Source organism: Apteryx mantelli, chromosome 30 (genome assembly GCF_036417845.1).
Source record: "Apteryx mantelli isolate bAptMan1 chromosome 30, bAptMan1.hap1, whole genome shotgun sequence".
NCBI lineage: Eukaryota > Metazoa > Chordata > Aves > Apterygiformes > Apterygidae > Apteryx > Apteryx mantelli.
In genome coordinates, this window is record NC_090007.1 from 3,531,300 (window position 1) to 3,545,446 (window position 14,147).

The window sequence follows — 14,147 nt, forward strand, 5'->3', positions numbered from 1 at the left end:
GCTGCTGCGGGCGTTGGGGGTGCAGCGGCACCCAGCCCCGGCCGGGAGCCTGCCAGTGTCAGCAGCGGCACCCAGGCAAGGACGGCCCCGGCGCCCCGAGCCAGCCGGTGCCCCCCGGCCCGCGCTGATGCCAGCGCTGCTGGGGCAGGTGGAGATGCAGGTGCTGGACACAGGCTGGACGCTGGCGCGGCAGCTGCGGGAGCTCTTCCTCCAGCCGCTGCAGGACGCCGTGCGGCAAGGCCACCGCGACATGGCCGAGCTGCGCGGTGCCTTTGCCCTGGCCGCCTCCTTGAAGGGGCTGCCCGGGGCGGTGGTGGCCCGGGGCCACACTGCGGTGGCCCAGGCCTGGGATGTGCTGGAGGAGCTGCTGCAGCTGCTGATGCAAAACCTGCCGCTGCCCTGGCTGGAGGCTGCCACACGGGCCACCGAGGAGGCCACCGGCACCACCAGCCTCCTCGGCATCCTGCAGGACCACCAAAGCCGGGAACGCAGCAGGTTCAGCTAGCCCTGCGGCCAGCCCACACCATCAACATGGCTCTGCTCCAGGCTGCCGCTGTCCCGGCATTAAGTGTCTTTCCTTGGAGGAGGGGCACGGAGCTGGGGGGGGGGGGGGGCACCCCGGAGTGATGCACGGCCCCTTCGCAGGTCCTGGTAGCCCAACCAGGCAGGGCTTTGGCCCATCACTGCCTTAAGATGCCGCTTGCAAAGAGCAGGGCTGCAACAGCCGAGGAGGATTGGGGGAGGCTTTGTATCCTCCAGCTGGCCCTGGGGGCCATCACACGTCCCCCTGTCCGTCTTCCCCACTTGCCCATGTGCGGGGGGGGGGGGGGGGGGGGGGGGGGGGGTGGGGACCAGGGTCGTGGCAGCGTCTCCCAAGCCAGCAGCTGAACCCTCGGCCCTGCATCGGGCAGCGGTGCCCGGCCCATCTCGCCTGGTGACTCCCTTCACCTCCTGCTTCCCGGGAATTGGGCAAGAGGCGCACAGGGTTTGTTTGGGTTTTATTTGGGTTTTGTTTAGGGAGGGTTGGAGCATGAAATCAGCCCTGGAAAACAAAACACGGGCTCCCCAGGGCCGAGTTACAGCAAGAGCAGCCTCACAGCGGCCGCGGGGCAAACGGCCTCCCCCCGGCTGCTGCTGCGGCAGTTCGCGAGCGAGCGGCTCGCGGCACAAACAGGACTCAAGGACGCAGCGGCTGTTTGAGCTGGGAACATCTTTATTTTGCATATACAAAAGCTTCAGATCCTTGCAAAAGAGCAGAAAGGCAGACGGGCAAGATGCTGCCCAGCACAAGGCAGGATGCCGCCCCGATGAGTCCCCTGGCTGAGAGAGGAGAGAATACACAATTTTCACTTTATTTTACCCCAAAGCTGGTGCCCAGCCCTGCTGCCTCCACGGGAGCAGCGGGACCAGGCTCCAGCAGCTCTCTCAGCTGCCTCCAGCCAGAGGGGACATCACGATGGGGGAAAGGGCTCAGACCAGGGGGAAGGGGGATCCCCCCCTGGTGCGAGAAGCCCCCCGCTTCCAAGGCAGGGCCCAGCACAGCTGCCCCCAGCGTGGGCACTGGAAAAATCAAGAAGAAAGAAACTCGGTTCAGCAGGACGCACCTGGATCCGCAGCCAGGCCCCACCCGTCCCCCAGCGAGTGCCCGGGCCTGTGGCCCCCGCTGCACTACAGCCGGCACCGGCCAGGACAGGGACACCCACGGGTGCCTGGTCCCCGCTCGGGGGTGGGCCAGGGCCAGGGGGAAGGGGAGCCTGCGGGGGCTTTTTCTGGTCACGGCCCCAGGCAGGGGGCAGAGGGAAGAGGGACCCTCCTGCCCTCCCCTCGTCACAGCCAGTGATGCCTCAAGAAATAGACAATAGGGATCTTTTTTTTTCATTAAAAAACCCTTTATATTCATTTCATGTTGGTTGAAATCACAAGAAATTAGGTGGGGGGGGGGAAAAAAAAACAAACGAGGGGACAAATACAGACAAACAGCACAGTCTCCCCCCCGAGTTCGGTGCTTTCACAGGGTCGGGGGCACGGGACAAGACCTAGGACATCAGCTACTGTGTGACTTAGTGAAGTAACTCAAACACGGGGCAAGGCAGAGGCCGGTCTCCCTCCGCCGCGGGCAGCGCGGCCCCCTCAGCATCCTCCTCCAGGCGGGACCCGCAGCCTCAGCTCTCCTCCGCATCATCCACAGACTCTGACTCCCCGCGAGCTCTCTCCCGCTCCGGCCCGGCCCGGTCGGCGTTGGGATAGTCCTGCACGCTGCTGGGGAGAGCACAGAGACCTCAGCGAGAGCCTCTCCCCTCCCGGCCTCTCCCCAGGGTCACTGCCTGCCTCCCCCCTGCCCATGGCATCGCCTCTCCCAAGGTCCAGGCACCTTCCCAAGCCAGGAGCAGCCCTGCAGACCCCACAAGCTCCCCCAAAAGTGGCTGTGCACAGCTTCCCAGAGGGCTGAGGTTGGAAGTGCGTCAGATCCAGAGGGACCAGGAGCTCCCAAGACCCCCACGTGCTGCACGTCCCAGCGGCCGCAGCCGGGGCCCTGCTCTGCCCCTCACTCGCTCACTTGTTGTGGGTCTCTTCGGCAGATGCCTCCAGCTCTCCAGCTCCGGGCCCTTGGCTTTTGTCTCGCTCCTTCTCCTCTGCGCCCTCTGCTTTTTGGGACAAGGACTCACCGTTCACGGGGCCTGACAAGTCTAAAGGGAAGAGAGAGGTTTAGACGCCCGAGCCCCCACGGTAGATCTCATCCACCCCAGCCCACGAGGGCTGGGCAACGCGAGGACTCAAGGCCAGAGGAAGGCAGACTGTCCCTGCTCCCGCAGGGGGCTCGTGGCCGAGCCCACAGCTCCTGGATGCCCAGTCCGGCCCGACCCCAGCAGCTATGAGGAGGAGGACCCCAGACACTTAATTCCCCAAGCCCAGAGCAGCCGTCAGAGTGGATTTTCCCCACCAGTTCCTCCAGGAAGGCACCATCTCTTGCAGCACCACGAGGACGTCCCCAGCCAGCGACCCCGCTGGGCACACAGCCACGTAACGACGGAAGATCCCAGTCATCAGCTGCCTGCGCAAGAGCCCGAGCAGGCATCCAAGGGCGTCTCCGAATTCCTCCATCTCCCCGGTGCCCTGGGCAAGCGCTCAAGCTGGCAGTGTGGAGCTATCCTGGCCCAAAAGCTGGCCCGGAGGCACACAGAGGCAGGGTGTGGGCACTGAGGTTTAGCCTCTGCTCTCACTGCCACGAGTGTTTGATACTCAGCCCACAAACCCCCAGCCAAATGCGCAGTCCCTGGGTTTAGACATGCTCCGCTGGGGAAGCTGGGATTAAACTGCCCCTTTCTCCAGGCAGCTCGGCAGCCCCTGCCCTCTCCCACAAGCTGCAGCAAAAAAAAAGAGGCGCTGGCAGACAGGGATTCCCACGAGCCCCTTCCCACCGCCTGCAGCACCCAGCAACTGAGGGACGAGAGATGCCACACGTGGCTGCCGATCCCCTCCACCGCTGAGGCCCAGAGCTGTCCCCGTTTACGTCCCTGGCTCAACGAAGGCCGTGGGCCCCAGCAGGAGCTGCCGTGCCCGAGGAAGGGCCCTGGGCTTGCTACACGTCCAGACAAGCCAGGGAACCGCCTCGAGACGTGCAGGGAGTGTTACCAGCATTCGTCTCCTCTTCACCCTTCTCATTCCGTGTCTCTCCACCCGACAACTTCTCCTGGCCCTTCTCCGCGTCCCCCTTGTCCTTCTCAAGCCCAGCTTTGTTGGCTTTCTGGATCGCTTCCATCTTTGGTCCCAGGACGCGTGACTTCAAGCGGGTGTAGACTTCGGCGGCTTTCTCCATCACGTCCTTGTTAGCTTTATAGCGACGGATCTGCAACAGAAAGGGGGAGGAGGGACACACTTTGAAGCCAAGCCGGCCCAAAAAGGCTCGCTCCCGGCATTGGGAGTTTAGCCCTCCACCATACCTTTTTCAGAGTAGCCACCACATCAGTGTGCTTCTGGAGGATGTGAGAGGTGACCTGGAGTGAGCCCAGCTCCTCCAGCGCATTCAGACACCGCTTGATGTCCTGCAAGGATGGCACCAAGATCAGAAACTGCCTGGAAGTCCTTCCGCGGGTTACATCTGGCCATGCACAGGCAGCAGGAGGAATAAAGCATCCCCAGACACTCACCGGGTTATCCACCTTCAGGGCAAACTTGATCTCACTGTGAAGCTTCTGAAGTTTCTCTTCAACTGTGGGCTCTGAACAGCAAGAGAGAGGCGAGGCATCAGGTCACTGGCCTCTGGTGGAGAACACGCGACTGCCCAGAGCCCGAGACCTCTCCCTCAGCAGGGGTTTGGTCTTATCCCACGTCTCCAAAGCCAGGCAAGGCCCCAGGAGTCTCTCCAAGGCAGACGACTGGGGTGTGCTGAGATCTGGAGGGAAGCTCACTGTCTCTGCACTGTAAACACTTTCCAACACCACGCCAGGACCACAGCAGCGCTGGGCAGGGCCCCAGTGCAACCACACAGGTCCCTGCTGGAGAGATGCTCCCCTTCTGAGATGGGGGAACCAGTTCTGGATCCCTTCTCTCTCTCTGTTTTCCCCTCCCCAACCATCTCCTTCTATGTCAGGAGCAACCACTCTCTCACCCTTTTTCTTCTCCATCCTCCTTTCTGGGATCAGCTCAGACTTCTTCCGGCCTCGTTCCACTTTCAAAGGTCTACAGGAGGAAAAGGAAAGAAGTAAGATTGTTCAGAGGATGCCTGCAGGCCTGAAACCACTGCCCTGCCTGACAGGGCATGAGACAGCCACGCTCCACCCATGCTTCCACACACATCTCCCAGCTCGCAGACAGGAGCCCTGAGACAGCAGCTCCCCCATGCCCCAGCATCCCGGGACTGCAGAAAGGCAGAGCCCAACGCAACCGTGTCCTGAGATCCCCCCGGGATCTTCCCCTGCAACATCAGAGTCCAAAAATAAGAGAGAAGCTCAGACTGGGGCCCCTCAAACACCTCCTCCAGCCCCTTCAGCGCTGGGAGAAGGAAGGGGAGAAGACAGCCCCAGCCTCTCCACAGGTGCTGCTGTCGCAGAGAGCTCCAGAAGGGACCCCCATCCCCACCCCAGGGTCTCAGTCAGGATGGACTGGGCACCGGCAAAGGAACAGCCCTGTCCCCGGAGGAAGAAAGCACCAAGCACAGGGAAGGGAGATGCTGACTTGTTCCGCGGTTTCTCCTCCGCTCGGCCTCTCTTCTCCTTCTGATTCGGTTTCCTTGACAACTCTGAGGGCTGCTTCTTTGCCGGCTTCTTTACCTTCGAGGAGAGAACAATGCAGGCGAGAGCGGCTTGCAGCAGAGCCCTCCCTGCTGCGGGGAGACGGTGTCATGGACCACTCCAGTCCTCCTGGCCCTGGCTGCAGGCGATCCAGCACCATGAGCGGCCGGCAGCCGTTCCCGCACTGCCTCAAGTCGCCGGTGACCGGTGCCATCGGTTTGCACGCAGGGCCATCCCCAGCACCAGATAAGAAAGGACCCTGGCTACACTACGGCCACGCGCTGCTCCAGAAACAAACCTCCTCATCCCTAAACTGGCCCACCCGGCCTCGGGGTACCTGACTGCCTGTGTGGGCAGACCTGTGCTTCCTCCCAGATCTCAGATCTTTGTGCTGCTTTCTCATCCCCGCTCCACATGGAGAAACTGTCACCAGGCTAAAAGGGAGACCTCGCCTCTGACCACCAGGCAGCACGGTTAGGAGCCCTAAGCAACCTTTCTCTGAGCTTCAGCCGAGTCCTGCTAACCCTTCCCTAAGCTCTGGGGCTGACGGCAGAGCAACCAGTACGACTGTCATGGGAGAGAGAGCACCACAGAGATGCCAGGCCTGCGGCTGGATGGGGGGATCCTGGGCTGGGGGAACAGCTCCTTTTCACAAGGTGTGGAGCTGCCCGAGGACACAACCCTTCCCAGTGCTCTCCAGGCAACTCCAGGGTGACAGAGGACCAAGACAGCAGGTCACTGCCAGTCCTGGAGGTCCCTGCTGACCTGACAGGTAGGGGATGGGCTGCGTGTGTTTGCCCCCAGCTCCCCACACCCCCACAGATCTGCGCTCACCTCTTTCTCAAGCTCTAGTTCGGAGTCTGAGGAGGAGGGGGCCTTGGTCCGGCCTTTCCGGCCCTTCTTGGCCACCTCATCATCTGCGCTGCTCTCACTCTCCGAGTGCATCTCCTCGCCCTTCTCTGCTTTCTCCTTCCTCTTCTCTTTCTCCTCCTTCTCCTGCTCCCGGAGCCGACGGATCTCTTCCTCCTGTTCCCTCTTCCTCTTCTCCTCCAGCTCCCGCCGCCGCTCTTCGTCCCGCCTCTTCCACTCACTGATGCGGTCCACGTCGCTGTCACTGTCACTGCAAAAGACAGAGCATGCTGGGACCCCTCGTGCAGGAGGGGACACCGGCGACCCCCCAGCCCAGCCTTGGGGGTGACAGTGTCCCAGTCGTGCTGTGGCCAATCTCACCTGTCGCTGCTGGAGCTGGTCGGGACACGCTCGGGCTTCGGTTTCCTGCCGCGGGGCTTTGGAGGGGGTTTCTCAGCTGCAAGACAACAGACAGATGTTCAGCAGGAGCCCAGGTCATTGCTCTGTTAAAGCAGCTCTGATCAGGGGAACTGACGGCCATTCAGCTTTGGGCTGGAAAACGTCCACAGTGAAAAGGCCCCCCGCAGTGCCTGGCAGGACCCCCCAACCTCGCATGCTTTCCAGTCTCCTGAGGAAGCCAGCAGTGGCCCAGCTGTGGTAGATGAGATCTCCTTGGCATTACCTGGCTTCCTGCCCCGCGGAGCTTTCTTCACAGACACATCCGAATCTGAATCGGAGTTGGAGTCCGACTTGGTCATGTCCACAGTTGCGTTTCCCATCTCTGAGTCCGAGTCCACTTTGGAGTCTGAGTCAGAGCCAGACTCTACTTTCTGCAAGCACAGAGTGGGATTGGATGGGGGGAATGGGGGTGGCCAGCAGTATGCCCCAAAACACAGGAGCAAAGGACCCAGCCAGGCCACTGAGACACAAGCAAGGTCCCTTCTACCATCAAACCTACAAACAGCCCGTGGCAGAGCTCTCCCATCCTCCCTGTCCCTGCTCCAGGCAGCGCAGAGCTCAGCCTCCTCTCCCGCTTCTCTCCCGCAGCGCCGCAGAGCAGGTCTGGGTTGGGTGCATGAAGTCTCCCCCTCCTCTAGCAACAGGCCATGCCAGAGACCGGCAAAAGCCACATCCCTCGGCTACAGGCTGACTTGCCTCTCAGGGGAGAGTGGCAAAGAGCAAAGCAGCAATGCACAAAGCCAGCCACTCCAGGAGGCTTTTACCTTCTTCTTCCTCCCTCCTGCAGGCATCCTCCGGGGAGCCCTGGCCACTGGCTTCTTCTCGGGAGTGAAGTCCTGGAGGAAAACACAGATGCTAAGAAATGGGCAACAGTCTCATGGTGGCTTAGGAAGCCAGTCGGTTTCCCCCACGCCCTGACTCAGTGCCATCGCCCCCGCAGACGGCAACGCTCTTCCTACGGCCCTTTCAGCACCACCTCGCCAGCCTCCACACAAACACATCCCCAAACCTGCTCACCTGGTCACTGTTTTTCTCCGACTCAGAAGACGTTTCCGAGTTCTCTTCTTCTGTCAGTGAGGGGCTGCCCTGATCCAGGTCACTGGAAGATTTCCGAGGCCGTTTCGCCACCGGCATCTGATAGCCAAGAATTGATGATGTGAGAGCAGCCCACCCCCTCTCCACCCATGACAGAGAGCAAACACTTCCTAGCAAGGGGCTTTGCCCACCTCTCCCTCATCAGCCCTGCAAGAGCAGCCAGGTGTGCTCAGAAGAAACATGCAGCTCTGGCCTCACTCCTAACTGCAAGCTGCATCAGGGCTTGGTTGCCCCAGCATCTCACGGACGAAGCGAGATGGCTGTGAGACTCCTGAACACACACTGAACCCAGTCTCCCACTGGAGCATGCAGAGGGAGTTGGCTTCTTCACCTCCTGCCAGGACAGGTTTGATATGCTGTGTTTCACTCTGGAGGGAGGGGCAGCTCAGTGGTGGGCCCAACCACCATCTCACAGCTTCCCCCGGATCAGGACACCCTCCCGTTCCCCACCGCTTGGAAGCGCCTCAGCCCATGCTCACTTTCATAGCCAATGACTTTCGCTTGAGTCCACTGTGGTCACTGCCTCGGTCTGAGTCCTCATCGCTTTCCATTTTCTCCACGGCGGCTGCAGCCATGGCAGCGTCTTCCTCATCATCGCCTGCATCGCTTCCCCCCATCGGGTCGTTCTCAGGAACATCACTGTCAGAGGAGCTCGCAGGCTAAAGACAGTGGAGACAAGAACTGCGTCATTGCCCCAGCAGGTCTGCAACACATCAGGATGGAGAGGAGAGGGGACACAAAAGGGTGAGGAGCGATGGACAGCAGCGCTGAGCGGAGAGGTGTGCACACAGAGAGGACCACGGGGCAGCATCCCCTCCTGGCAAGGTCCTGCTGACAGGAGCCAGAACCCTTCAGCATGGCTCTGGGGCGGAGGGACAACATTACGCAGCCCTTTAACGAGGACGCTCAGCCGACCCCCTTCTAATTCCCCTGCGCCCCCTTCCCAAGGCCCCTTACATACCGCCCCCTCCAAGACCTTCCCTCTGGATCCCCCAGCTCAGCCTCCACCTCCTGCTGCCTCACTCCCCTCTCCCCCAGCACCCTTGCACTCTGCCAAAGCCTGGGCCCACATAAGACCCTTGGAGAAGCCTAGACTTGATGGTCCCCATGGGTGAGCAGATCCCAGCCTTCCCCTGCCCTAGAGGTGCCACAAAAGCTGGGCTTGGTGGCTCAGCTCAGTCCCTCCTCCAGCAGCAGCAAGCGGCTGGTCTCCAGCAAACTGTCTGACAGCCCTCATCTCAGGTCAGGCCTCTTCCTTCTCACTGGCTTCACCCCACTGCACCTCATACACCTTCCCCCTGGAAAGCCCCACAGGAGGAGTCTAGCGTGGCAGCCGCTGCTCTCGCCCAGTTGGGATCTCTTTTGTCCTGTTTCCTCACTCTTGCGGCCCCTTGTAGGAAAGGTCTCCTGGCTTTTCATCAGCCCATCATGAAGTTCCTCATGCAAGCACATCACACCAAGGTGAAGGTGACTGAGCACCCATCTTCTGGACTGTTTCATTCTCTTCATGCCTGGCAGGTCTGGCGTTCCCTAGTGCGGGATTCTTCCAGCACTGAAGCCTTCCTGCTGGAAAGGCCTCCTCATCTTTGACTTTTCCTGGCGTCTTTCTTCATTTTGGTCTCAAAAGCAAAAAAAGACTCTACTTCAGTCTCCTCTTCTGCTTTTCCAGCTGCTTCAATCACAAGATGGCAGTTGGTGTTAGTGAACCTCCGATCTTGCTGGGACCTTTGGTGTTGCCTCAACCACAGCACCTCTCAATCACAACAGGCCCTTCCGGAAGGGGCTTCCTAAACCTGCTGGGAGGTCAGGGTGGCACTGAGGGGTCTCTGGGCAAAGTGGGTGCTGCCTCTCTCACCGTCACCAACCTCCCGCCCACCTCTGTGTACAAGCTGAAGCTGTTCTCCAGGTTTTCAAGCGCCTCCATGGTCTCACCTTATCCTACATCTGCGATCTTGGGTCAACCATCTCCCACAGCTACTCGCTCCAAACCACATCCTCTCTCCTGCACTGGCAGCAGCACAGCTAGGAGTGGCTCATTCCCTACACATCTGAGCCTGCCTACCTCAAGGCCATCTTGTCTTTGTAGCTCACCTTAAAAACCTTCCTCTGTCTCTTCAGACCAACTGCCTATGAAGCTGCTTTGGACGCCTTCTTTGAAGATCACTATACAATAAATTGTATCATACAATTATGGTTACAAAGTGTCCCTCGTACACACAAACAATTGTCAGCAAACAGCTGTCTCCCGGCCTGCTCCAAAGCCCACTGAAGGAGCGGTCAGTGGCTTTTGGCCCAGGACCTCAGAAATGGATGAAGAGAGGGACTGCCCAACAGTCTACGCACAGGGCTGCGAGCCGGGGACTAGCAAGTCTCAGTTCTTGCTCCAACAAAGAAATCCTCCGTGGCTTTGGGCAAGCCACGCAAAGCACATTCCCGGTTCCATCTCGAAGATGGGGCAAAGGTGCCTACCTCTCGGAGGACGAGGAGGGCTGACTCTTTCGCAGAGAGAGGGAGGGCAGGAAAGGGAAGCTATTTCAACCCTGAGAAAGCTGATCTGTGACACAGAAGCGCGTAGACACCATAGCAATGAGAAGCAGAAAAAGGAGGAGAGTGACTCGGAGGAGAGGAGAGATGGAGGCGCTCAGCAGCCCACGTCCTCGCTGACCCCCCGCCACGCAAGGCCCACACTCACCGGAGGGGCACTGTAACTGGCATGAGGGTTGTTCTGGATTTCCCACAATCCCTCGTTGAAGCCTTTTCTCTTGTTTGGTTTCCCATATTTGTCCTTATACTTTTCATAGGGGAACAGGTCTTTGGGGCCCAAGAAGGCGCTGGAGAGAAACAAAGCAGAGGTGAGCCCAGAGCAGAGGCAAGCGGGGCAAAGCCCGGAGAGAGGAGCGAGGCAGCGCTTACGTCTCGTGAGTGCCGAAGAAGAAGATGGGGTACTTGTTCGGCGGGGGTTTCACAGCGCCGTCCGCGATGTCATCGATCTGAAAGGAAACCCAAAGCAGGAGGTGGTCAGAGAGAGCGGCTTGAGCATGTCCTCTGCAAGGCACGTTAGCCCCGGCTAGCAGCGTCGGACTCCAGCGCACACACACACACTTGGAGGCAAGCACGGCCACAAAGCACCCCGACAGGGAACTTGCTACGCACAGAGTCCTAATGCAGCTTTACGGCCGAGCGGGATCTCTAGAAGAGTAACAGAAGGGATCCAGCACGGACGCTCTATGGCTAGAGCTTGGCACGAAGGCGTGGGTTCGTCTCTCCACTGCCGGGCTCAACACCCAGGGAAACGCGGGCCTTGTGCTACTCCCCAGAGATCCATCGCACGAGCCACCCATCGGGGCGGCGCGGCTGGTCGCCCGAGGGAACCCCCTCCAGCCCGATGGGTGATTGCTCCAGCAGGTGGCCGGAGGGTCCTTCCTGGCTGGAGACAGGCCACAGGAGAAGCCCAGCTGCCAGCAGGACACACGGGCAACCCTGTCTTCGTCCCGCACGCTGCGCTGGCTCCAGCGCCCGTCAGTCTGCTTCCACGTGGTCTAGGCTGGGGGCGCAGCTGCAGGCAGGAGCCTCGGGGGTGCGCAGGGGCTGCCCCGCGTGCTGGGGAAGTCTTCGGAGAGGAGCCTTCCCCCAAGGAGCAAGCGAGCTAAAGCAGGACAGGCTGCAGACGCCGGCAACACGAGCGCCCTCCTGGAACGACCGAGTCCTCCCGGAGCCGGGCACCCGGCACTAGGCAAGCGCAGGGGCGGTGGGGACGGTATCCTAGATCTCGCGGTGCAGTGCGGCCAAGCATCGTCGTCTCCAGCACCCAGAGCCTCCCCGACACCTGCCGGCCCCACTCCCACACGGTTTCCACCTGCCATCTCTTGCCATCAGACACCTCCAGATGGATGAACTTTCCCTCAGCTGCCGACAGGTACAACCGGAGACCTCCGTCCAAACCCCCATTCTGCCTCATGCTCCGTGTCCCCCCAGGCCCTCCTCGTTAGTCCACAGCACTTCCTACACACTGTCCCCGCTCTAATTGCTCTTCCAGGTCTCCTCCAGGCGTTACAACACTGTCACCCCGTCTAACAGCTCGCAGCCAGGACCAGTCGTGCCCCCAGCCTGCCATCCATCGCCCCTCGCCCCGTCTGCACCCCACCAGCTGCAGCGGTACCCTCCGATCCAGCACCTTGCCGGCACTCGGTCGCACCCCCGGCACATGTCGCACCTAGGCAGGAGCCCCAGTGTCCCCCCACCGCCTCCCAACCGCTGTCCCGTCCCCGCCGAGGCGCAACGCCCCGGACCCCAGAGCTCTCCCCCATCCCTTCCCAAACACAGGCCTCCTCCCGCTCTCCCCAGCGTGGGACAGCACCGAGCCAGGGCCCAGCGTGGGGGACTTCCAGGCGGGGAGGAGGAAAGGGGAATTGGGGTCTTCGCAGGGGCAGGGCCTTGCCGGGCGGGCTGGAGGATGAGGATGGAGGGTGAGGGCTGAGCTCCTGGCAGGACTTCTCCAAGGTGCTGGGTCTGGGGACCGGGGTGGCCCACAACTCCCTCGTTCCCCCCTCTCTGTACGGGACACCCCATCCCTCCGGGGGTAGGTCCCAGAACGGGTGCCGGTAGGGGCCCCTCACCCCGCCTTGGGGCAGATGCTTGTGCAGGCCTCCATCCCGGTGCAGGTCCTGGTACGGGACCCCCATCCCGGTTCAGGATTCCCCATCCCAGTACAGGTACTGGTACTGGACCCCCATCCTGGTATGGATGCTGGTACTGGATCCCCATCCCAGTACCAGACCCCCATTCCAGTATAGGTACTGGTGCCAGACCCCCATTCTGGTACAGGTGCTGGTACCAGATCCCCATCCCGGTACAGGTGTCAATACCAGACACCCATCCCGGTACCGGACCCCCATCCTGGTACAGGTGCCGGTACCAGACCCCCATCCCGGTACCGGACCCCCATCCTGGTACAGGTGCCGGTACCAGACCCCCATCGCAGTACCAGACTCCTGTCCCAGTACCGGACACCGTCCCGGTACGGATGCCGGTACTAGACCCCCATTCTGGTATGGGTGCTGGTACCGGACCCCCATCCCGGTACCAGACCCCCATCCCGGTACCGAATCCCCATCCCGGAACAGGTGCTGGTACCAGACTCCCATCCCAGTACCGGACCCCCATCCTGGTACTGGGCCCCCATCCCAGAACAGGCGCTGGTACCAGACCTCCATCCTGGCACTGGATCCCCATCCCGGTATGGGTGCCGGTAGCAGACCCCCATCCCGGTACCGGACCCCCATCCCGGTACCAGACCCCCATCTCGGTACCAGGCTCCTGTCCCAGTACCGGAGCCCATCCCGGTACGGGTGCCGGTACCGGCCCCCCATTCCGGCGCCAGAGCCCCATCGCGGCTCGGGATTCCCCATCCCTGTACGGGGGCCGGTACCGGACTCCCGTCCCGGTGTGGGTGCCGGCACGGGACCCCCGTCCCGGGTCGCGTTCCCCATCCCGGCGCGGGCGCCGGCGCGGCCCCCGCAGGCTCACCCGGGCCGGCCAGTGCGGGTACCCCTTCATCTTGGCGAAGACCAGGTCTCCGGGCTTGAAGCTGTGCGGCATGGCGGCCGCGGGCGGGGCGGGGCGGCGGCGGCAGAGGCCCAGGCCGCGGGCAGCACCGGGCAACCGGGGGGGGCGGAGACCAACCCTGGGCCCGCAGGATGTCCCGCCCCCGCCCCGCAGCGCCCGCCTCGCGTTGGCTCGGCGCCGCGTCGCTCAGCCGCCCCGGCCAATGGGGGCGAGGCGAAGGGACGGCGGGATAACGGGATTGGGCGGCGCCGTGAGCGGGGCCGAGGAGGGGGCGCGGAGGGGTGTGGCCGGGAGGGGGCGGGGGCGCGGGGGAGGGGGCCGGGGCTATAGGGGCTATGGGGCGCGCCATGGGGCCCAGCGCTGTGGGGTGCGGGAAGGGGGTGTGAGGCTGGGCTATGGGGTGTGCGATGGGGGCCAGGGCTGTGGGGCTGGAGCTATGGGGTGCAGGATGGGGGTGTGGGGCTGGAGCTGGAGCTATGGGGTGCAGGATGGGGGTGTGGGGCTGGGCTATGGGGTGTGCGATGGGGGCCAGGGCAGTGGGGCTGGAGCTATGGGGTGCGGGATGGAGATGTGGGGCTGGGCTATGGGGTGTGTGATGGGGGCCAGGGCTGTAGGGCTGGAGCTATGGGGTGCGGGATGGGGGTGTGGGGCTGGGGCAATGGGGCCCGAGATGGGGCCCAGGGCTGTGGGGTTGGAGCTGGAGCTATGGGGTGCAGGATGGGGGTGTGAGGCTGGGCTATGGGGTGCACGATGGGGCCCAGCACCGTGGGGTTGGAGCTGGAGCTATGGGGTGCAGGATGGGGGTGTGGGGCTGGGCTATGGGGTGCGGGATGGGGGCCAGAAGCTGGGGCCAGGACTACAGGGGGTGGGGCAGGGGCTGGGGCTGTGGGGCCAGGGCTGTGGGGTGCAGGCCGGGGAAGGGGCTCAGGGCTGCGGGGCTCAGGGCTG

General features: G+C 62.2%; 1 protein-coding gene across 4 annotated transcripts; it reads right to left on the bottom strand.

Moving 5' to 3' along the window:
- Positions 1 to 1,611: 1,611 nt before the first annotated feature.
- On the bottom strand, positions 1,612 to 13,308 carry HDGFL2 (HDGF like 2). Of its 4 annotated transcripts, none has more exons than XM_067312829.1 (16): positions 13,161 to 13,308; positions 10,548 to 10,624; positions 10,327 to 10,465; positions 8,114 to 8,293; positions 7,557 to 7,673; positions 7,304 to 7,375; positions 6,763 to 6,910; positions 6,462 to 6,537; positions 6,066 to 6,351; positions 5,176 to 5,270; positions 4,610 to 4,680; positions 4,149 to 4,219; positions 3,942 to 4,043; positions 3,634 to 3,847; positions 2,558 to 2,687; positions 1,612 to 2,256 (listed from the first exon to the last, which is right to left on the bottom strand). In XM_067312829.1, exons 1-16 carry the CDS (start codon positions 13,230 to 13,232, stop codon positions 2,163 to 2,165), a joined length of 1,944 nt encoding a protein of 647 aa, XP_067168930.1. In that variant the 5' UTR covers positions 13,233 to 13,308; the 3' UTR covers positions 1,612 to 2,162. The 4 variants fall into 4 exon arrangements, with proteins under 4 accessions (XP_067168930.1, XP_067168929.1, XP_067168932.1 ...); XM_067312828.1 differs by having other exon boundaries at positions 1,613 to 2,259; positions 13,161 to 13,307; XM_067312831.1 differs by lacking the exons at positions 10,327 to 10,465; positions 10,548 to 10,624 and having other exon boundaries at positions 1,613 to 2,256; positions 13,161 to 13,307.
- Positions 13,309 to 14,147: the final 839 nt, after the last annotated feature.